At 47.6% G+C, this 23,109-nt stretch overlaps 1 protein-coding gene across 1 annotated transcript in view; it reads left to right on the top strand.

Annotated features, from left to right (window-relative positions):
• Nucleotides 1–23,109, top strand: part of TLL2 (tolloid like 2) — a gene marked incomplete at its 3' end in the record, with an annotated part of 89,386 nt that continues 66,277 nt past the window's right edge. Inside the window, exon 1 of the mRNA XM_080347682.1 lies at nucleotides 1–260. Within this exon, the coding sequence (XP_080203808.1) occupies nucleotides 110–260 (151 nt within the window). The 5' untranslated portion in view covers nucleotides 1–109. The remainder of the gene's footprint in view (nucleotides 261–23,109) is intronic.

Below are 23,109 nucleotides of genomic sequence, written 5' to 3'. Positions count from 1 at the left end.
CCTTGCCTTGAGTGACAGCGGCAGCACCCCCCGGCCGCCTCCCGCGGCGGGGCCGCTGGCGCCGCGCAGTGCCCGCAGCCCGGGCAGCCGTGCCGCCCTCTCCGCCGCTATGGGCCGCGGGGCCGCCCCGCTCCGCCGCCTGCTGCTGTCGCTGCTACTTCTACCGACCGCGGGGACGGGCGGAGGGGGAGCCGCCTTAACGGTGGGGCAACCGGAGGCGGCGGAGGAGCTGATGGAGTACCGCGACCCTTGCAAAGCCGGTAGGGGAGCGGGCGGGATGCAACTCCGGGAGAAGTTTGCAAGCACGGAGGTGGCGGTGGGCAGGTGGCCCTGCGAAGCGCTTCTCGGTACCCTGGTGTCGCCCGGTTCCGCGCGGCGTGACCGGCGCTGGGCTCACCTGGCCGCGGCGGGAGCCCCCCGGCCGGGAGCCGCCTCGGCATCCCCCTGCCCTCCCAAACCCCAGCGGGCACCCGACGAGCTCCTCGGCTGCTGCCCGTCCCGCCGGCGCGGGAGGGCTCAAGGTGTCCCCCAGCCGGTGCCCCCGCTGCCCCCGTTACTTGCGGGTTGCAGCCCCGAGTCGGAGGCTGTGCCTTGGGTTTTTTGAAAAAATTATTCCCCGCTTCCCCCATCAATTCGCTCACTCACCTGTTATCCACCCCCTCCCCTACGCGAGATCTCTGCAAAGCCAGGGAGATGCCCAGCGGTGCTTTGCGGTTTGGTGGTGGTGGTGTTTTGGTTTGTTGGGGTTGTTTTTTTTTTTCTCCCCCATATAAGCTTTTTCTGCGCATTTTTTGCAGCCTGTTGGCAGCTGTTTCAACTTGTCCCGAGGTCTGTCCGGTCCGCAGTGGCGGTGCGTGCCCCGGAGAGGCAGGAGCACCCGGCACACGGTGGGGGCCGGCGCGGGGGCTCTCCCGGCGCTCCCCGGCGGGCAGGGGCCGGTGCGACCGGCCCCGGGCTCCAGCCGAGCCGCCGGTGTCTCCACATACTTTCTAGTTGCCTGTGTGGGAGTTACTGCATCCCCTTCAGGAAGCCTCCAGCTGCTCCTTCCATCCCTTTTTCAGAGTTTTTCGTTCCCGTGTTAAATTACACTCAGTTGTTTCTGAGCTTGTTGTGAGCCTTTTAACCGTTTGATTTCTCCAAGAGCTTCTGTCACCTCTAATACGTTAATTCGAAGGGAACATGAACCCAGGTTTTCTCTTTGGAAAGCTAGGTGGTACTCTTGATATGACTGTTGCTGCTTTTGGTTCCAGCCATCAGTGAATGTTGTGGTCTTGTGAATTGCTTCTCTGCTGGGAAACTGGCGATCAATACCTTGTAAGTCTCGTTCCATTTACCGATAACTTTGTGCAAAGACCTATTTTCCTAATACTGTAGGAATCGAAAAAAGAAAGGACTTTCTTTGTGTGCGGTGTAGTTGATTTTTTGAGTTGGGGCTTTGCCCCCCAAATGCTCTCCTAGCTGTTCCTCAATGTCCCTTGATGATAGTTTCCCTTGTTATCAGCTCTCTCCTGACTGCTTTTAGGGGACTTGTAGCCGCATCTGCTCACATAGACGAGCTCTGTCACAGCAATGTCTATTGGAGCTTTTCTGTCTTGTATAGCAAGTTGTTTAATTGGCTGTGTATGCCAGCTGTGTTGTGAGTGGTACATTTTATTCCAAAATTCAACTTGGTCCTCTTCTCTCCACAGAGCATCTTTTGCACAAAGCATTCCATCGATCACTAAGTCATCTGTGATTTCGCATGTGGTTTGGTGGGGTTTTTTAAGTGCAGAATCAATATGGGACCCAGCGCACCGAAACATGCATTATTGTATTTGTGCCTACTTCTAAATGGCAATGAATTCATCTCTCTCTCTCTTTCCAGTGAGACTAGGTGTTAGTGATACAGCTATGGTTCGGACCTGGAGAGCTGCAGGTACAGTGCTTTCCTATCTGAAAATGTATTATCCTTGTATTTCCTTCAGAATTATGGCATCGTCTCCAGTGTGTCTCACTTATATTTGGGACTGTTAGGTATTACTGTCAGGTCAAGTATGCGGAGGATGAGGAATGTTCCTTTAAGGACCACATGGACAACATTTACTTTAATTGACCTACCTACGTCAGACAGTGAACCTGTGACAGAAGAGGAAAAATAAAATCCCAGCCTGTCATTTCCCTGCCTTTGCTGTAAGACCCTTTCTTTCTCCTGCAGTCCCCCCATCTTCCAGGCTCTCTTATCTCTCACTTCTGCATGTATGCAGAGAAGAGCCTGGATTACAAATGGCAGTCTCCCTTTATTGTACATCCTCACCTCCTCTCCTAGTGGGCAGAAAAACCTTACCTGTGTTACTCCTGTCAATTTCATTCAGTCAGGATCACAAATCACAAATGATCTTTATATACTGACTTCTCAGGGTTTGCATCTAATACTTTTCCAATGTCTTCTTTCCAATAAAGAGAAAGGAGCAAACAAGAGCTCTGGAGGTCCCACAGCCCTGTTCTGGACCCCAGGGCTGGGCTGGTGTTTCTGACAGTGCGGGCACATATCTGGTTTTGGTGGGGGCTGCCAGGCAGCCTGGCCTTGCATTGCTTTGGCTTTCCTCTTGTCTGACCTGAGGCCCCAGAACTGCAGCTTAACTCTGCTTTTCTCCCCTGCTCTGTGTGCGTATAGAGGACAATGTGGTGCCTTCTGCTTTGCTGCGGCATTTTCCACCGGTGAGCACTGTTAACCAGCTTTCTCATGTTTCAGTCGTCTTTTCTATGAACGGTATGAGTCTGTCTCTTTCAGCCTGTCCTGACTGCCTGTTCTTTCTGATTCTCTGATCCAGTTTCTCTCTATGTGGGCTGTATCAACCTGAAGTGCAGAGCACCTGGGCTACAAGGTGCTCCTCACATGCCATATACCTACCTCTGTGCACTGAATGGCTCCAGATTTTGAAGTCAGCCTCAAAACAGAGCAAGCAAGACTCTTACCACATGGACCTGTATTAGACACTGTCTTTCCTCCTCCTCTCCACCCCTAGCCTTGCTTTCGTGTCCTCCCTTCTCTTCCAATGTTAGACCGTTCATAGAGCTAAGCAGGTGTTCAGTGCTGAATAAGCCATCCCAAAGGGTCAGTCTAGCCAAGGTTAATGAGTGAAGAGATCCATTTCTGTGAGACAAGGTGAAGACACCTCTAATGGAGTTGTCCTTCCAAGATGGGCTATGTCAGGGCTGGTTTTTAATGCCTGTATAGGAAATCTATCACACTCTCTTTCTGATGTGCTATAGCGATGACAAGTCATCTTAACTTCCTTAGGCCTGAGTTTCTCCACTGGTGGGACAGTGTCAATATTTGTCTAGCAGCATTACTGGTGAGAAGACAGTGATTGCAGACCTGCTGTGAAAAGCTCAGGTGCCTGGTGTGCTTTATAAGGGAAAGTTTTTGATGGTGTGTGGAAACAGAGACACTGTTAGACTGTTTCCATTGCTGCTGTAGGCACAGGCTCCTGTGCAGAGTCTTGTGCCTGCAGATTGTATGCAGGCTCTTAGCCCATTGCAAAGACAAACTGCTGCTCTATTTATGTGTTTTCCAAAGCTGTTAAAACTATAGTGCTTTACTTCTTTTTTGCTGCAGGCTAATGGCTGTGACCCAGAGGCCGTGATGGATTTAGATCTGGCAGGTTACAAAATGAAAGCTTGCCAGTTCCTCATCCTTGCAGCTCATGCCCTGAGGTTGAGTGCAGGCTGTCGATGGTTGATCTGCTGGACTGGAAGTGAAAAGCCTGGCACATGCTCCACTCTTGTTGCATTAGCTAAGGTTATAATAATCTCCAGCAGCAAGGAGGGATGGGCAGCACAGAGCAGTAGCTTCCTAAATCACTGCAACTACTGAGTTACTGGTATAAACATGTGTCCAGTTACCAGGGCTCAGCTGATGGGCCATATCTCCAATGCTGCTCAACCTCTTAACTCCAGCCATCCAGGATTTCCTTTCCTAATCTGCAGCTGCTTTCTTGTCTTTTTGATAAGGTAGGAAGAGAGAACAAAATTCCTGAATGGGTGATGAAGGGGCAGTTGAAGCAGGGCTGCATTGTGGGTTTGAGTTGCCAGGGAAGGTGACAGTGCTGACTCTGCTGGGGGGGTTTTGCTGAGTGTTGCCACAGGTCACTGGAGCTTGTCAAAGTGAACAGTGCAAAGGTTCCTGCCAGATCTGCTCCGTTATAGATGGAAAAATGTTGTAAGCCTGATATGTGCTTTGGATAGATCTGCTGCTCAGAGGGTCCGGCTAAAGATGCCTGGGCCAGGGTGCAGGTCTGAGCAAGGCTGCCTGACAGACAGGCAACAGGAGGAACTATGGATGCCTGTGAAACAAAACAAGCACATCCTTCTGGGGCTTTTCATGCCAACTGGAACCAAAGGAATTAAATAGGCTGTAGCTACTTCTGGTAATTATTTTGGTGCAAACTTACATGAACTTTGAAGAGCAGAATCTCTGAGGTTCAAGGTGACCTCTGGAGATAATATAGTCCAACTTGTGTCAGCAAGAGGAAGAACAACAGCTAGGCACTAAATAACTTGTCCCCTAGGTATTTACAGTGTCAATGACTGGTTCCCTCCAGCAGCAAGCCTGTGATGAGGCTCTTTTCCACTTACAAGTCAGCAGGCAAGGAGAAGAAGCTGTGGTTTGGTCTCAGCATCTTGGTTCCTGGGTACTTTGGCTCCTTGTATGGTGCCTCCTGCCCTTTGTGAGCTGGAGATGCAGTGTTCCTTCTCGAGGCCTGGCAGTTCCTTCAGTGGCTCATCTTCCAGGCTGGGGTCCTTTGAGGGTGTCCTGTGTTGGAGTCCCCCATTTCTATCTGCTCTGGCCAGGCAGTTTATTCTCATGTGGCATGTCCTGTCTACAAGCTGACCAAGCTGTTTGGAACTGGAAAACTTGAGGGGTTAATCAAATGAGAGAAGGGAGTGAGGATCTGTAACGTCTGGTCCGCTTGAATATTGCTTGGGTTTTGAGTAGGATGCACGTGCAGTTTTCTCTGTTGGAAGCACAGGTCTGTTATGTTAACAGGGCAACCTGAAAGCTCTTTGCAGGCCACGCTGTGGATCCAGGCTGCTCAGCTCTTGTTGAGGGCCTTCCTGCAATCTCACGAGTTGTCCTGTTTGGGTTGGCAATGGCAGGAGCACTGGCAAAGTAGGTGCCCACCTGCCCTTTGCTTGGGAATCCCAGGTTCCTGTGGAGGAATCTCAGCTGTGTCTTACAGATTTTCCATAAAGCTTTGAAGCCTCTTAGCTGGTGTGGAAAGCCTCAGAGAGCTGCAGTACAGCTGTGGTGAAGGTACCAGTGCCTCTGGCATGGGGCTCTGTGTTGTAGAAGATGGTGGTGGGAGCCAATAGCTTACCCAAGGGCAGTCAGCGTGGCGGTGGCAGTGCTGGGAGCTGAATCCTGGTCTCATGACATTCAAAGCCATGTGGACTTCCAGAAAAGAAAGCTTCCTTCCTCCTTTCTTTGCCACCAATACTAACATACATGCTTGAGGGAAGAGTCTGAGACATAAGCTAGTCTGTGGATTCCTTGATGCTGGTTCAAATGTTTGTAGAGGAAGGAGAAAGCTCCTGCCAGCAATCATTCCTCTTACATTTTTCCCTGTTAGGTTGCAGGAAGGGTTAAATGCTCAAGGAGGAAGTTAGTGACTGAGTCTTTTTGGGTGGTCTGGGAAAGAATGAGAGAACAGGGCATTCAGTCTTTAATTTACCTGCTTTGGGCAGGTCACAGCAGTTACAGAGCAGAAAACAGGTGGGTGAGGACTACTGGAAACACTCTATGCACATTCAGCGCTGTGGCTGTTTGCTGTTGGGGATGCTCTATTTTGCAGTGAGGTAGAGCTGCAGGAGAAGCTTCCTCCTCAAAGGGAAGGTTTAAGGTGGCTTTTGTTATAATCCTAGCAAGCACAAACTAATGGCTCTGGCTTAAAGAAAAAGTAACCACCAACCATTTTCTTGCAGCTGAGATTCCCAGGTAGAGAAGCCATTGGCCTGTGGAATTTGAGAGCAAAACCTTATGGTCCCTGGGAAAAGCAGCACTTGAGATCCAGGTCTGAAGTCCTTCCAGTGTTGAGCTGTCTGCTTGGGATCTGACAAAAATGGGCTGGACCTTTGGCATTTTTTGGGGTGCATTGCATCTACTTGTCCTACATGAGATGTAACACTCAGTGCTATACCTACACCTTGGGATTTAGCAATGGACAGGAGAAGGGCTGGGCAAATTTAGGGCAACAGGCTTTTTTGGGGGCTTAAAAAAAGGCTGGTAGGGTGGGGAAGAGGTACTTGGAGTTGTCATGGGTAGTTCTGTGCAAAGACCTTGTAGAGCAGGGGTGTCAAACCCATTTTCACGGGGGGGCATATCAGCCTTGCAGTTGCCTTCAAAGGGCTGAATGTAATTTTAGGACTGTAGGAGTAGTTAGATTTATACACGCCCAAAATTACATTTGACCTTTTGAAGGCAACCACGAGGCTGATGTAGCCCCCAATGAAAATGAGTTTGACACCCCTGTTGTAGAGCTTTTGTTGAACTTTGTAGACTGGGGGCAGTTCACAGGTGTCTGCCTTTGACCACAGCATGCACAGGTTTGATCAATGAGGACTGCTTGTTCCTCAGGTGTTCTGTGACATAAGATTAGTTAGTCACAGAGCCCCAGATGGAGGCATTCAGAAACTGTGCTGTAAGTCTTCCAGGCTTCAGAAGTCCATAAAGCTGCAGATTTTGGTTCAAGGCACTTTTGACTTGTGTAATTATATTCTGCCTTTGTAGTTGTGTTTGGAGCTTTTATTCTCCTCCTGTCCTAGCCTCATGCATAGTGTGCCTGTGCCTGGCTGGATGGCTAACACAAGAACTGGCTGCGTTTCACTGGTAAGCTGCCCCTTTCTCACTGTGCCTGCGAGTGTCTCCCAGGTGAGCGGCTGCTGCTCCAGTCTGGGGAAGAGCTGATGAATACCTGCTGCAGTGTATTCAGGCTCACACATTTGTATTTGGGAAATTGCAAGCGTCATGTGCCCGATACACTGGAATTTCTAGCCTCCTTTCTCTAATAATCCATCTCTTTTTTTTTTCCTCCTCTCTCTCTCCACATTGCCTTTGCTGTAGAGCCCCTTGTGCTCCCTGCCTGCTTCCTTTGGTAGTTCCTATGGATCCATTTCAGATGTTCCCTTGTCTCCTTTTGCTTGAAGTTCTCTTCAGTTCCTGCAATTCTCTGCTTTCTGCCCTGGGTGTTCTGCAATGGTTTCTTCCCCAGGCTGTGAGGTGATGCATCTCCTCTCCCACCCCAGCAGTAACTCATGCTGTTCTCCCAGTGGTCAGTAGGTTCTTCCATCCTCGCTCACCTAACAGCAGCCCTGTGCTATGGTGTGCATTTACCTTCTGTGTCGTATTTGATGAACTAGTTCTGTGCAACAGGGTGTTTGCTGTAGTAGGTGGACTGCTGTGCCTATCTCCCCCTTCCTTCAAGAAACCGGAGGGAAATGGTGGGGCCAGATTCTGTGAATTAGAGTGCAGGACTCTCTGTGCCAAGGAGATGGTGCTGGGAGTGGGGAGAACGCTGGCAGGGAGGTCTGTGTGCTCTTTGTGGAGACAGGCAACCTTGGAAGGAAGGAGGCACCTCTGACACTGAATGACCTGGTTGTCCTGCCTTGATCTTGAATGTCGCAGGTATGAATCCGCAACAAAATTGCTTTCAACTAGTGCTGGAATGTGTTTTTACTGCACAGAAGAGCTGGATGATTGAGCAGAAGCTGGCTGTTGTTTTAATTTAGCTGCTAGTTTGTGGTGGTGTTTTCCTTGAGCTCCCAGAAATGCTGATCTCCAAGGGCGCCTGTACTTTGATGTTCAGATCCACTCCAGCACTTTCTGAACAGGAAGGTTGTGTGTCAATAGAAACTGCTTAAATGTGTAAGGAAGCCCTTGATTAAAGAACTCTCAATGATTGATTGCTCTTTCTTGGCCAGTTTGTGTCAGCCCAGCTTGGAACAGAGAGAGATGTTTAACTGTGTGTTGAGAAGGAAGCCCACGCGGAACCCGAGCCACGGGTAAATCACCCTCTGGTTTGACTGATACATGTTGTCAGAGACCTGCAGCTGTTGCTGGTCCATTAGTCAGCTCAGCTTTAGACCCAAACGGAAATTTGCATCCTCTCAAGTCATTTTGTATTTGTGCGAATGTCAGCACCCAAGCAAAAAGCATCTGTTTAACCTCACCATCCACAAACCCCAAAGCTGTTTGCAGAGCAAACTGCACCACAGTGTTATAAGACAGAAGTTCAAGCCTGCTGAACATTTTATCTCCTCCTGTTGATAGTTAGCACTGGAGAATGGTTGAGTCTCTGTGTCCTTATTAGAAGCTGGTTGATACAGTCCTGAAGGTTACTGAGAATTACCTTTCTTCACTTCTCACATTGTAGCTGTGGGTGTTGCCAGTCTCCTACTCCTCATCAGTGTGACTTTGAACTTAGATGGCATTGCCTGCAAATAGCATTGCCTAATCAGCAGCTTTTTCATTTGCTCAGAATTTTGGCAAAATTAGCTGGTTTGGTTGGTATTTTGCATGTTGAATATCAGGTGTAGACCTGCTGGGGGTTGTTCATTCATTTCAGAGAGCAGAGGTTGGAGGAAAGAGATTTATTTCCAAACTGTGCCCTGCCTCCCACTAGCAGTGCAGTACCGGACAGAAGGGCCTGTCCCTGCTGCAGGTGGAGGTGGCTGCTGTGGAAGCAAAGAACAGTCTGCACTGGTGTTTGTGCTGGCAGGATGCTGTGTGGTGAAGGTATTGGTTCAGTAAGGTTTTGCTGCAAAATCCCCCACATATAAAAATACTGGACTTGGAAAATCAAAAACTCCCTCTTGCAGAAATGCCAGCATTAGGTCTGCTTTGGAGCCTGGGATGTAGTGCCTTGGGGATGAAGGTAGATTCAAATGATGTGACGTATCTTGAACAGCTGTCTGGTGCAGGGAGTCTACTCTGAAACTGCATCAAATACAGGTAATAAAGGGAATTTTGGGCTGCATTATCCATGTCTGTTGCAGAGTTTGGTAGTGGGTAGCAAATAAGGCAGCTGCTGCAGGAGAAGCTTGGACAGCTGCATGGCAGAGGTGTTTGAGCTGTGCCGGAGTCAAGAGGCTCCAGACTGAGGAACAGCAGTTGGTAAATGACTCTGGTGGGCAGTGGAGGAACCTAATATAGTAACCTATAAGTTATGTGGCCTTGAAAAGGGTGGAAATCATGCACCTGCATTGCCCTTACTGAATATCTTGGGCCTAAGTAGAGCTATTCCTTGGGTGGCCTATTGTCAGTAGCTCAAGCTAGACGTGGCAGGGGAGTGATAAAAGAGCAAGGATCTGCACTTCTTTTATGGGGCTTGTCAGTAGGGCTCTAGTCAGAAGAAACTGCAGTTCAAAGTTATATGAACCTGACTTTGGATGTGTTTGATACTCCAGAGGTCTAGTTCAGGCTTCTGTGACCACGAGATCTTGTACCCTGCTGTTGTTCAGACACATGTCTGTTGGTTTGTCTGCTGCCTGTGCGTTCCCAACAAGAGTAAGGCACAGCTCTTTACCTGAAAGTGAGTTTTGAGAAGTTTTGGCTGCTGGTCCAAGAGCTTTCTGAGTTATTTGCACAGTGTGACTTCTGGTGCAGTCTGGTTTTTGTGGTTCTATTGCAGTTACTCAGATTAGAGACCCATAGACCATTTTGTTTTGTCTGTACTGGCACTGCTGACCTGGAAAGGCAGAGATGCTCCGATTCTTGGGGCTGACCCTTTTGCGGGACGGAGGTGAGGAGGGCCTGGTTTTGCCCTGGCAGAGGAGCCTGTTATTGCCGTGCTGTTGATGCTGGCAGTGTATTTTGCTCAGTGACGCTCTGAGCTGCAGCTGGCCCGTGTATCAAACTGCTGATGTGTTGTGCAGTTGACTGCTGCCTGGATTTAATCTCTAACCTTTGATTGTTCTTGAAAGCATGTTCTAGGGATTGCACTCCCACCCACACTGCTCCTGTGACCCCTTCCATTTCCTGGGTGTCTAAGTACAGAACAGAAAAGATTCATTAACCTGGCAAGTAACCTCTTTTTATGGGGGAAGTGATTTTCTGTCACGCTCTGTTAGATCCTATTGATTTCTGGTTTTCCCCTCTTTGGCCTCTTCTGCCATATATTCTCTTCTTTGTCATGCTTCAGTAGGAAGGTGATATGTGATATGCTGGGGGTTTTTTTTGCTGTTTCCTGGGCAGAGAGCTGGGATCTCCTAAGGCCACTGCTTGAATGCCCAAGTCTCTGCCTTTTCTTGGAAAGCTTTGTTGTCAAGGTAAACTGGTTAGTAATGGGATGTTGACATGAGGAGTAAAACCTCCTGGCTGCCCTTTTTTTCTTGATGTTGAGAAGACCATTTTCTATCCTTTTGCCCATTGTACAATCCCTCATCTCCTGGCAGGAGTGTGATGTGTTTGCCATGGGGTTTGCAGGCATGCGTGAAATGGAGACCCTTCACACCATCATGTGTGCCTCTGCTTTCTGTCCTCCTGGGGGGTGCTGGCAGCTGGGTCCTGATGCTTTTATGGTTGCTCTGTATTTTGTAGCTACACCTCTGCTTGGTGTGAAACTGCAGGAGCTGCCAGGTTTGGGCTGCCCTCCTGGCTCCTTGTTACTGAGGTAGGTTGTGGCAAGTGTGAGGGGAAGAGGCATGTCCTCGGAACTGGGTGCGAGGATGTGCGGCTGTCCCATGTTTCAGGAGGAACAGGACATTCTGTGCAAAATTCCACGCAGGGAAGGGGGAAAGTGTTTTCTTTCCAACTAGTTCTCCTCCTGTGCACATTTGTGTATTCATCCCTGTGGCCAGTCATCTTTATGCTAATGCAGCTATTGCAAAGATAAAATATTACAAAAGTAAGTGCTAAATACATGTTCTCTGAGCAGGATACCTCAGTTTTGAGAAGGCTGTTGCTATTTATAATATATTTGATTTTTTAGACAGACCCTTTCTGTGATGCAGGGCAGGTATTTATTTCACTAGTTGGAGAAATATTTTTTCTTCCAAAAGTACACTTTCACCTTTTGTATTAATTTCTCCATTTTCATGGTTCTTGCTAAATTTCTCTTCTTAACGTATGGATATTTTATGGTAGTCTTGTGTTAGAAGTATTGCAAGTGAAGCGTCAAAGACTTAAAATCTAAGAGAACATTGTTGTTCCTTTTAGACTTTTGTATTGTTACAGGAAACTGTATTCTGAAGAAACAGTTTGCCTTCTCATTGCCTGTCCTGTTGCTACTGAGGTTCAGCTGATCAGAATGAGGAGCTCTGCCCAAAAGGAGAAGTGAAGCTTCCTGGGGCAAGGTTTGTCATCTAGGTTGTCCTAAAGGAAGGTGCAAGAAGAACAGATCCTATTAATTTACAGTTCTTAGGCTGCACTTTCCCTAAAATAGGCCATTAAACCTTGAGGGCCAGTGAAGGCATATGAGCTCTTTTTGCAGACCGAGCAGGCTGATCCACAGTGATGTGGAGTGGAGAGCTGTGCTCACAGCTCTTGATGAAACAGGTCCTGGCTGTTTGGTGCCAGGCTGTTTGCAGGTTTGCTTTCATGGTTAACTAACTCAGGTGGGAAAAGGGGAGAAAGCTAATAGGAAGGTTTTGTAGGGAAAGCGAGTGGATACTTTGGTGAGGGGAACACACCAGGAAACTCTTGGAGATCTTAGTGGATTGTAGTTTTTGCTTTTAGTTGTGAGTGGATGTGGGGTAACAAACCAACAAGCTCGAGTCTTAAAATGCATTCGATTCAGCATTTAAAGTTGTTTTTCTCATATTCCTTTCAAGGCTTTGAACTTTCAATTTCTGTGTGTGCTTTTTTAAAGTTTCCTGGTATCCTTCATTAACTCCAAAGACTCCCAGCATACCTTGAAAGAGGGAACAGTAATCTGTAAACTTTAATGCAAGTTGGAGTGGAGAAGCTGGAAGGTCTTCTAGCAAAACTGGGAAAGCTGGCAAAGTTACTATAAGCAGAAAACGACACCATCAAAGAAGCAACTGGATGTAGGGCTGGCTAGGGGGGCATGGGACTCTAAAACATGTCATGTAAGGATGTTTGCTCTCTGGCGTGAATGCAGTGCTGGAACTTGGTGACCTCTCCCTGCAGGACTGTTTTCAGAATGCCAAAGTGCCTTTTCAGTCAACATGAAGGCTCAAAGGGTTGTGGTTGGGGCGTGCGGGTCTTTCTTGCCGTGTAAGGAGCGGGCCTCTCCTCTGCTCCATGGTGCTGCTGTGTGATGCCGGCAGCTGCTGCTTCCTCCAGGGCTGGCCTGAGGATGCTGTTCGCCTCTGGACACAGACGCTCGGGAATGAGCCATGTCCTGGAGGAACTGGAGGTGAGTGATGGGGTTGCATTGCAGGTGGTGCTTCTTCTCTCCTTCTTCTGCTGGTGGTGAGGCAGGGAGGGTGATGGATACACCAGAAGTCCTGTGTATGCTGGGGCTCTTGTTACTCATTATCAAAAACCTGCCAGCAACCTCAGTTACCCTGTCACAAGCCAAGGTCCTGGCGTTGTCTCCATCCCCCTGCCTTGCCATGAATTTTGCTAACATGCATGAATGCAGAGTCCTGAAATTCAGGTTCATGGTTCCAAAGTTCATGGTCTTGAGAATAAACAAAAAACTATTGTGGTGGCTGAGAGCTGGGTACCCCATTAACCCAGAATCATGAATATTTATCATGCTGGATTACAAAAGAACATAGAGACTATATTGTATTTCCTATAACTTTATTTCCATGGCATCTTTTCTTAGCGGGTCACTTTAATGTAAGCTTTGCTTATTTAGTTGCACACTTTAAGCCGATTAACTTTTTACTAATAAAATGTGTGTTGACTCCCTTTGTCCCAGCTCCTGTTTGTTTGTACCTACACTCCTGTGACAAAGAGTCACAGAGAACTGCTTTAAGCTCTGGCTAAATCCCACTGCTGGAAGCTTTGAACGAGCTGAATGTGTCTGGGGGTGATTTCAGCCTTGCATTTTCTCTCTCACCCTCTCGCTGCCTGGAAGTTGGGCCCTGCAAAGCAAACTCTTCTGAACACCCCCTTCATTTCTGAAACCGTTTGTGGTGCTTTGGGGTTTGGCAGGAATGATCCGGCCTGTTATTGTCACTCTCAGAGTTGGATTAGAATAAAACTACAAGTGGGGGAACCAGAGAAGCTTTCCAGACGTGAAGACTGATCTGTGGCTCTGTTCAGTAATTTCCCAGCCGGTAACCACATTATTCTGTCTCTGCTTACATACCTTGCCCTGTTATTCAGTGCCCAGTATACTACATGTTTTACTGTGACTTCTCTCCAGGAACATCCCAGAGAGATGATGACGTCCTGCCATTTTATTAAAGGCCCTCTATAAAAATTCTCCTTTTCCATCAAAGACCAGAATTTTAAAGTTACTTGGGAGCCTAAAGGTATGGATAAGCACTTGGAAAATACTTTCTAAAGGCCTTTTATAAATCTGTTCCTTTGTATTTAGAGCTTTGCTAAAGCTAAAATGATTCCTTAGAAATGTACTGTTAAGAATGGCTGATCTGTCTCAAACTCAGTAGCCTGTTTTCATCAGGCCAGCAGCAAATGCCAAGGCGGGGGTTCAGAAAAGCAGGGTAAACCAGAGTGATTTGTCCAAAAAGTCTCCCTTACTGTAGCACACTCCACAGTCCCTGAGGCAGAGATGGTTCATTGTCTTTAATGATCTTGGATAGCTTTGTCTTCCATCTGGTTTCTTTTTGAACCTGCATAAGGTTTAGCATCTAGAGCCTCCTGGGATGAAAAGTGTTAGAATTTACCTACAGCATCATCCCCCCCCTCCCCCCTTTTTTTTCTTTTTTTATAATCCATGTGTGAGTTGGTGCATCAGGGATTGCAGAGGTTTTGTTAGTGTTGCCTACTCATTTCCATTCTTGTCTCCTGTTAGACCAAAGCTTCCCATGTGTGCTTTCTGTCTTTGGGAAATTCAGAGGCACATAACTGTTTTTAAATAGCAGAAAATACTTGTCCTTTGCTGTTGCAAGAAAATGCTTAATTTGAGAACTCTGAGATTGCTCTGGCTGTGGAAGAGGAGGGCAAATGTTGAGGGCAGTAGCAGCCATGCTCCACCCCTCATGGAAATTGCTTAGTGCTTCTCTGCAGCATGTTTTACATGTGAGTTTTGGACCACTCAGGTTTGAGGGATAATTTTCAATGTGCTCGTTAATTTACTTGCAGTGGAGAGGGGATGACCAGAGGAAGTGTGTGGTATTGCCTGTCCTCTACAGAGAAGTGTCTAAGAAGTTGTGGTGAGAGGTGATGGGAGGAAGAACAGTGTAGGAAGGGGATGTACTCACCACTGTAGTATATGGGCATCTTCTAGTACTGGAAATTTGAAACCCCAGTTACTTTATTAGAGTATTTGGTGAGGTTTCATGGCTAAAGGCATGGTTTCAGAAAGCATCTTGTGTTTGTGGTGGTCCTGATTTTAGGGAAGGACATTGTGCCTTTACACCTGAGAAAGACAATAAACAAGGTGTAAAGGCACAATGTCCTTCCCTAAGCATTTGGCTGCTGTGATACAGTTCTGTGGTGGACACAGACAGGTAGCTCTGTGGTGTGGTATGTACAGATGGCTATGGGTTGTATTCATCATGTGGACAGTCAGTGGGTAAACAAGTGAGGTTAAAAAAAATAAAGAGAATCCTAACAGATTCAGTAGCAGATCTCTAGTAGTGCTCAGTCAGCTGTGTTGGATGTGGTGGAGAAGTCAAGATGTGTGAGAATAGATATGCATCCTCCATCAGTGTCAACAGAGGAAATACGAAGGCAGTGCTGTGAGTTGGTTCTGTGACTTGTCCTGAACCCTCAACATGCCAGTCCGGCTTTGATTATATGAGCTTATAACTGGCTTTTGGCTAGTCTGGGATTCTGCTTAGGAGCTAGGGATGACTAGGTAAGAGCAGCTTTAATGAGCAATTGATAGGAGCACTTCCTAGTTTGTGTAAGTTCATGAACTGTCCTTGTTCTTATGGTACCTGGAAGGCATGCAGTGACAGTGCACCTCCTTCGGGTAGTTCATACACAGTATTCTCAGCTGATGGCAGAAGCATGTCTATTTAGTGCAGGGCATTGGGTTTTCTCTTGTGGGGATATTTTGGGTTGTATTTTTCACTTGTAGATCTGTGAAGTTTCTTGGGTTGTCTTCCCCAAACTTCCCAGTGGCTGTTTGCCCTGTATTGAGGAACAGTGGAGCAGATGAGCTTTCACGAGTCATGATTGATTTTCGACATGTAGCATGTGGATGTAAAAGGGCCCATTAGCAATAAGCCCAAAGAAATACATCGATGTGTTTCCCCCTTTCCTTTACTCTCTGACCCACTGTGCCACCTTCTGTCACTGATCTTGTAACCTTCTCTGCACAGTCAGACCTGGTGAGGAGACAAACCCAGCCTTAGCAGTGAAGCCATCACCAGCCATGGAAATACTGGTTTCCTCTCTGATGATACCCAGTTCCTGTGTGAGAGCTGTGCAGTGTCCCGCAGTAGGGACACCTTTGTATAGTAGAGTGTGGAGAAACAATTGTCATGTTGTTTGCGGAATGGTATGTTGGGAACTGCGTTATGTTTTCTGGACTGCCTTAAATACTACATTTCTAAACTTCCTCAGACTTCTAGACCCTGGTAATACCCCTTTTTACCAGTGGATTTGCCTGCTCTCAGCTCTTCAGTGCCTGATGCTGGCGGAGCTCTGTCCTCTTGCAGGTGCATGAAGGGTGGATGAAGGTTTGCTCTCCACTATACTGCAGGTCTGTGCAAAATCTAGAGGGGAATCAGAAGAGTAGAGTTTAAAGGCCTCCATACTAGGCCATGCTGCTTTATGGTGGTTTTAATCTTGTGCAAGATTAAAGTCTATGGGTGTGTGCCTTGTGGGGAAGCACTGGTATTTGAGGGGTTAAAAGCTGTGGTGTTGATGAGGCTGCAGAGGGATAACTGACAGGAGGGGGAGCAGATCTGCTGTTGCTGGGTTGTTACAATAGCTGGAAACCCTTTTTGATGGGGACAACCCTTCTGGAAAGTGCTTGCAGTTTGCTTTCTGCTGATGCAGAGCTGGCACGGGAGTGCCTGAGAGGGAGAGATGGCGCCAGATCTCCCTGCTCATCCTCTCTGCTAATGGTGGAAGGGAAAGCAGGTTGCTACAGCTCCCTCGGGCTCTCCTGCTGAGCTAATCCTGTCCCCTGTCCCTGGTATCTTCTGGAGGAGCAGGAGGTATTGAAAACCAGTTGCCACTGGAGCAAATGCCTGAGCAGAGTCCTTTTTCTGACCCAGCACAAGTCTCCTTGTGTAATAAATGAGCCACTTTTTCTGGTACCTTCCTTTTCCCATTGGAGCTGGTGACCCTGCTGATGCCCAGAAGTGCTCATGGCAAGGCCTGGCTTAAGGCTGTGGGAAACTGGAACTAATTTATTGTTTGCAGTACTTTGGGCTGGAGTTTCTCCTGATGTTGGTCTGCCTGGGGCTGGGAAGAGTTTTCAGAGCCTGAGTCAAAAAAGGGCTTTGCTGCCTCAGAGCAAAACCAGTGAAGGGAGACCTTACTGGCACTGTTAAATCCTGGCAACTGCCTCAAAGCAGCTCTGTCCCCTTTCCCCTTTGCTCCCTGCTTTTGTCAAACTGCAACCTCCCACTTCAAAGACAGGCACGCTCCTGACATAAGATTGTTTACTATCCAGAGGGCACAAACAGTTTGTCAGGGGAAGCTGTCTTTATTCCCCATATAAAGACATTTTATTAAGGCTGGCAAATGTCAAAACTGAAGTTTGCTTTTGCACCTTCAATCCAGCCCTGCTTATGTGTTGTGATAGCTGCTAATTATATGATTGCATGCCATTGCTCCTGGAATAGATCCAGCTGTGGGGTGAAGGGGACTGATGATGACGGGGATCCTTTCTATTTTCTTGCAGAGGCAGGGGCTGCACACTGGGCAGGGATAAAAAAGCCTTTGTCTTTTAGACAGCTGAGTGGCACCATGGCAGAATGTGTGCCGATGCTCTGCATCAGTGTTCCTACATGGTCTTCAGTGAGCTGTACCACCAGTCTGTTCAAGGCTCCTTGCGTCCTTTGTGCTTTTCTGTGTGTTTGACATGGGAGCATATAGATCACTTGCAGAAGTGCTGAGTACTTGCTACCACAAAGGAGGGAGCAGAGCTCTGACATAGACAGGGCTACGCTAACGTACAGGCTGCAGCTGGGCTGTTTCAGGGAGGGATGGTCAGCAGAAGTGGTTATGATGTGTATTTATATGATTGTATATTTAATGTAATCTTGTGAATGTTCGTGAAGGCCTGGCATGAGTAACTCTGGGTGATGCTGTGTTCTCAGGATGAAGCTGGAAAAGGAGGGATGGGCGTATTGATGTAGAAGACCGTCCAGTGCCTCAGGAGGGCTGAGCAGCTGCTCCCTGAGCCAGCCACATCCACTGATGCTGCAGTTGTGGTCGCTTTATTCTGGCTTAAGTCTGGTGTGCTGCTGAGGAAGACTGTCTTCCCACCATCTTCCCGCTCCCAGTATCACTGAGCTGTGGTAACTGCACATAGAGGGACCAATCTGTTTGAGAGCAAGCTGTTTTTTACTGAGTTAGTAAAACTGAGTTGTTTTTTACTGTGTGTTGCCTAGTCTTGTGAATGATTGTGGCAGCACAGGAGAGGTCATAGGAACAAGTGGCTGGGAAGGAGGAAGGGGAGAAAAGAGATAAAACTGGCTACCTCTGGGAGTGTAAAGCAACAATTCTGTAAGCTGCGTGCACAGTGAGACGGTATTTTTGTTGTGTGTGTGCTTGTCTCGTTGTGCTTACTTGTCTGGACAGTCATAGCTGTAGTTACTGTACACTGAGAGACCTTCCGGTTTCCATGAACTCATAGGAGATTTTATGTATTAGTGATCAAATGTGACCAGAAAGCACTAAGCATCAGTTAGGAGTTTATGAAGGTGTGGAAGGTAGACCATATTTACATATGCATGAAGCATAAGCCTTGTTGAGTTTCATCTTCAGCTGGATGCTTTAAGCCAGTCTTGCTACATGAGGGGACAGAACTCAGCTTGGCTGGCCTTCCCTAGGAGGTGAAGGATTAATGATGCTCCCTTCAAATTACTTAACACTGTAGTTTTATGCTGGCTCTTCACATCTGTTGCGGTGTGATACAATGCTGAATGCCATGAAAGTCCTTTAAATGTCAAACAGCTTCCGCTTGAAATCCTTCTGACTTCAGAGCCTTTGGTTCCAGTCTGGAGCTGGGTCTGCTAGCAATTTTATTTTGCATGAATTCTACCACTTTGCTGTTTGAGATAGCAGTGTGTTGATTTTCCTTCTATACCCAGTCTCCACCGTACCGATTTCTGTTCATGAGAAGACTTGTGTGTTCTGCAGTGATTTCCCCAAAAGCTACATCTTACCACGAGGAGACAGACTGTGGCAGAGATCCTGGATACGTTCCTAGCAGTCTCTGAGGGCAGCCTTCCTTTACTGTAGCCTCATACTTGCATGTGCTCCAGGCTTCCTGCAGAGTTCAGGGCATGAAATAACTCCTGTAATTTGGACCCACGGGAAGAGGCTGAACTGGAGAGGACCCTGCACTAACAGGGGAAGCAGAGGTGGCCGCAGTTAGCGTGCTGAATTGCGGAGCATTTTCATTCATTCCAGCTGTTTAACAGGATTACATGGGGAGTGGCTTCTGCCTGCAGGCACTTAGTGCCTATGGAAATCTGCAGCTGTCTGGATCAGTTATGTGCAAATCTGATGCCCCTCCTTTATGCATAGGAATTTATGAATGACAGAAACCATGTGAATCAATTGCATGAGTAATTTTTCATGTGCTTCACCCTACGTCAGATTTGAGGGGGACTTTCAGTTAACTGTGTCTTGTGGCCCCTGACAGCTTCCCCAAAGAGGGAGGAGAAACTTTGAGATGGCCACAAGGTGTAGGAATAGGATAGTTTCGGTCAATGTGAATCCCCTCGACTTGGGTAATGGGAAACAGCCCAGTGTGCAAGTGAACTTGGAGCTGAATGCTCTCATCTTTTTCTTGGTCTGACTGTAGCATGACTGCCTTGTGAAAGTGGCAAGGACTTGAAACCCTTCCACCTCAAGAGAGGGGAAGTAACTCCAGCACCTTGGTGCTGGCCAGCAGCAGATGGTCTGTCTAATGGTGGAGCACTGGGATGGGAAGCTGGGACACGCAGCTCTACCTTGGATTCTGTGACTGAAAAAAAAATTGCTTCACTTGTTCAGAAAGGGCTGAGAAACATGTCTTTGCGTGGATCTTTGGGACATCTGTTTGGTGCCTGCTTCAGCAAGCTTTGTCTGAAGAGATGAGGTGGGTTTTACTGTGCAAGGCCCATTCCAGTAGGCACAGATTCTGCACTGTGCTTTCTTGAGATGCAAGTGTAATGTGCCATTATTGACAAGGAAAATAGTGGCATCCATGTACTTTCCTTTTGAGCTTTTAAATCCTTCTAATAGCCTCCACTGCATTTCCAAACAGATATTTATTGTCTGCTTCCATGACTAGATCTACCTTTCGGAGAGCAGTGCCCCTGAGTGAAGGCCTTACCTGTCTGTCTGCTCAGTCTTTCTATCTACCCAGCTACAGACCATTAGTTTGGATGGGGTCTAGCTGTAATTTGGCAAATGACCTGTTGCCACAGTGGAACTGAGCAGGAACTGAGTGGAACTGTGCATTAAAAGTGAGATGCTAATTTCAGCAAAATGTGGAAATGTGGAATTATAACTTACATGGAGCCCCAGAGCTTCATTTATGCTTTGAGGAGTTCTGACAACTACAGCCTGGCACCTGATGGTGATTTCTAGATGAGGGCTGACTAAAAAGCACTCCTACCCTATGAATAAGTCACTTCTCTGGAACCAGGAGCAGGGGCTGGTGGCATTGCCTGACCTGATAGATCATCTTCACATATTGAGGTGTTCATTGTAGGTCTTTTCTCACTGTGGTCCATTAAGTGTGTTCCTGAGGTGCCATGATCCCGGGAGGAGGCAGCCTTTAGACCATTCAGCAGCATCTGAGTGTGGAAGGGGCTGGGAAGCCCAAGCAGACCTGGGAACAAAGGAACCGTTGCTGTGAGCTGTGTGTTGAAACCTTGTTCTGTGGAAGCCAGACAATCTCCCATTTATTTGCAAGTGGCATTTGGTCACAGTTTTTTGGCAACATATGGAAACTGTTTAAATTAGCCGTGTGAGCTGTAAGTGAAACAGATGCATGTTCTTGGGCAGGCTGTTGTCACTGATGTTTGAGCGAGTGGAGACTGCAGCTGGCTTGCTTGGGAAGCGGGGAGCATGTCCTCACACAGATGTGGTTAAGTGCTTGAAGTGAAACAGAACCAGAATGTTACGGGGTGTGCATCGATAAAGACCAACTTCTCATGGGCACCTACTGGATAACAAGATGAATGGATGTAATGACACTTAACCCTTCACTGCTGGTGCAAGATCAGTTGTGTCAACAGAAGACTGTAGGTCTGTGACTTTTTTGCTTGTGTCTTCCACTTGTATGTTGGTATATCGACACACTAGTTTAAAGCTCTGAGGTCTGATCAGACCACAATTCTACACCTTTCTGAGCAATCTTAGTAAATAGAGAGTAAAGAGATCTTGTTGAAGAAAGCAGAACTTTGTGACTGCTGTGGCTCTAGGGTTTGATTCTTGAGAGCAATTTTATATGGGGAGAAATTGCATCTGAAACTGATGCCTCTATAGCTGGAGCTTTGGCAGCCTCTGAAATTTAAATTCTTGTAGAGCTCTGTATGCTGGGAGAGTTGTGCTGCTGTACAGCCCTAGGTGCTCACTGTGATGTGTATGGCTGGGACAATAAAAATGGCCTTGAATATTTAGAGTGTTGACTTTATATGTGCCAGCTGTGATGGGATAGACCAAGGTGGGAGTTTCTGAGACTGCAGTGATGGTTGGTGTGGATGCTTGGGTGACTGAGTTTAGCTGGTGTGGGAAAGTAACACTGAAAGACAACAACAGAGCTTATGGCAGTGGGGTTCAGAAAAGTGGTGAAAACAGAGCTCTGGGAGCATTGCTGATGGGACAGACTGGGAAGGCAGAAGTTCTGGGACATCAGAAGGAGCTACAGGAAGGAAGACCATGGCAGGAATCTCTCCTGTTAGGGCAGCACTGTGACATGTGTGTGTGTGTGTGTGTCACACAGGGCCATCTGCAAAGTGCAGCATTCAGATATGAGTGTGCTGCTGACGGTCTTGTAATGGTTCCCCTTGCAAAGCAGACCTGAGGAAGTGTCTGCTGGGGCAGGCTGGCTGGCTGTGTGGATCCTCTGCCTTGTGTCTCTAAAGGTGCACATCTAGAGAGGTATTTGAGCAGGCTGCTGACAAGGTTTATGAGATACAGAAGGGAAAGCAGTAGATCCTGTTTGCTCTGTACAAATAATGAAGAAAGGCAATCACTGTTTATTTTTCAGGCTTTCCTGTAGGAGTTTAAAACTGGGAATGACTAGAAGCGGTATGGGGTGGTTTAGGTGGGTCTAGTTGTCTCCCTGAACCAAGGTTTCTGTGACCACGGTGAGTTACTTGGCAAATGCCTGTTTCTCGGCAAGCTGGTGGTAAGGGGAGTTTCCCTGAGGTGCACAGTGCAGGTACGAGTCTCCTTTCTTGGACACTGATGGGCTCAGCCCTTCCACGGGCTTGTGGGCACCAGCAGCCACCCCACCAGCACAGGCAGCCCCTGTGCAGAGGGGATTCCCTTTGCTGGAAGCATCAAATGCTTCACATGTAAAACCAACCTGTTTTCAAACTTAACAGGTGAACCAAACAGCTGTTTGTGATGACAAATACTGACGTTTTGGCTTATGGACAAGCCTGAGTGAAATTTCTCTTGGGATGTGTTTTGACCTCTCCTTTTTATTAATTTTGTTCATATGTTTCCTTGAACTGTTTTTGCCCACGGTGAGGTTTACCCGGAAGCATCCTTGTCACAGGCGTCACTCTGGTAATGTTTTGCATGCTGCTGGGGGTGGAGCGCTCCATTTTCCAAGGTTATTTTTAACTCCTAAGTTCTGGTGGTGAGGCCAGTCCAGGACGGTGGCTGGATTCCTCACACGGAAGGGCTGCGCTCTGCTGCCACGGTGAGTGATTTCCCCTCCTCTTGCTCAGAGTGCCGCTGTAATTTTTTGTGAGTAGCATCTCCCTCTGGGGAGTGTTTGTGAAGTTTGATTTTTAGAGGGAAGAGGGAGGAAAGGAGATAAAATCTGCTGATCCTTTTTTGTTGTGTTTTGTTTGGGGTTTTTTTTTTTGGTTGGGCAGGGAAAAAAATGCATTTTTGTATTTTTTGCCCCTTATTAACATCGGTGCCATGTTTCAGGTGGCATCACGGCTCAGCATGTGCCTGGGACAGAGCTGGTGCTTTGTGCAGCCAACCTCTCCTAAACTTGTGTTGCTTACTGTTTTGCTGTGTAGTGCTACGAGGCACACTCACCTGTTCCCTCTGCTATCACCTCCTGCTTTTCCTTGGTGCTGTGATTTTGCAGCTTGTAAGGGCCCCAGTCCTGTGGGGTGCTGACCCTTTTATTCCTTGGAGGGAGCTCAGTGGTCTGTGGAGGTTCTTGCTGGTTTGCAGGGCAGGACTGTGGCATTTGCCCAGTTCTTGAGATCTCACACATGGAGGGCATTTTATTTTGCTTTTTCTGCTGAGCGCCTAGGCCTGGCTTTGGGCACAAACCCCACTGTAGTCTGGGGGTGCCCTTGGTCACATCACACGCCATTCGGTGCTGTAGCCACTCTGGCTGACAATCTCATTCTGATCTCTTCATTGTTGTGTTTTTGGCAACCCAGATTCCCCACCCAGGCCTGAGAATTTAACATCAGCACATTTGCATGACTGATCAGATTTGTCTCGCTTCTATGACGACATTGTTTCTATGGAAAACTAATGGATTCTCACGTTGTATTTTTAATGGCTGAAACCACCCCCCTGCCACCCTCCCATCCCTGAGTTCTCAGAGGGGAAGTCTGTAAACAGCACAAATTAGCTATCGTCTGTAAATAGCTCCCATTTCTTTCCTGCCCACTGTCCATTTCTTTTCTCTTTTCCAACAGTGC

The sequence above is a fragment of the Nesoenas mayeri genome (genome assembly GCF_963082525.1).
Source record: "Nesoenas mayeri genome assembly, chromosome: 7".
Lineage (NCBI taxonomy): Eukaryota > Metazoa > Chordata > Aves > Columbiformes > Columbidae > Nesoenas > Nesoenas mayeri.
Note: the sequence above shows the minus strand (reverse complement) of the source record. Positions and strands in the feature narration are given on the sequence as shown.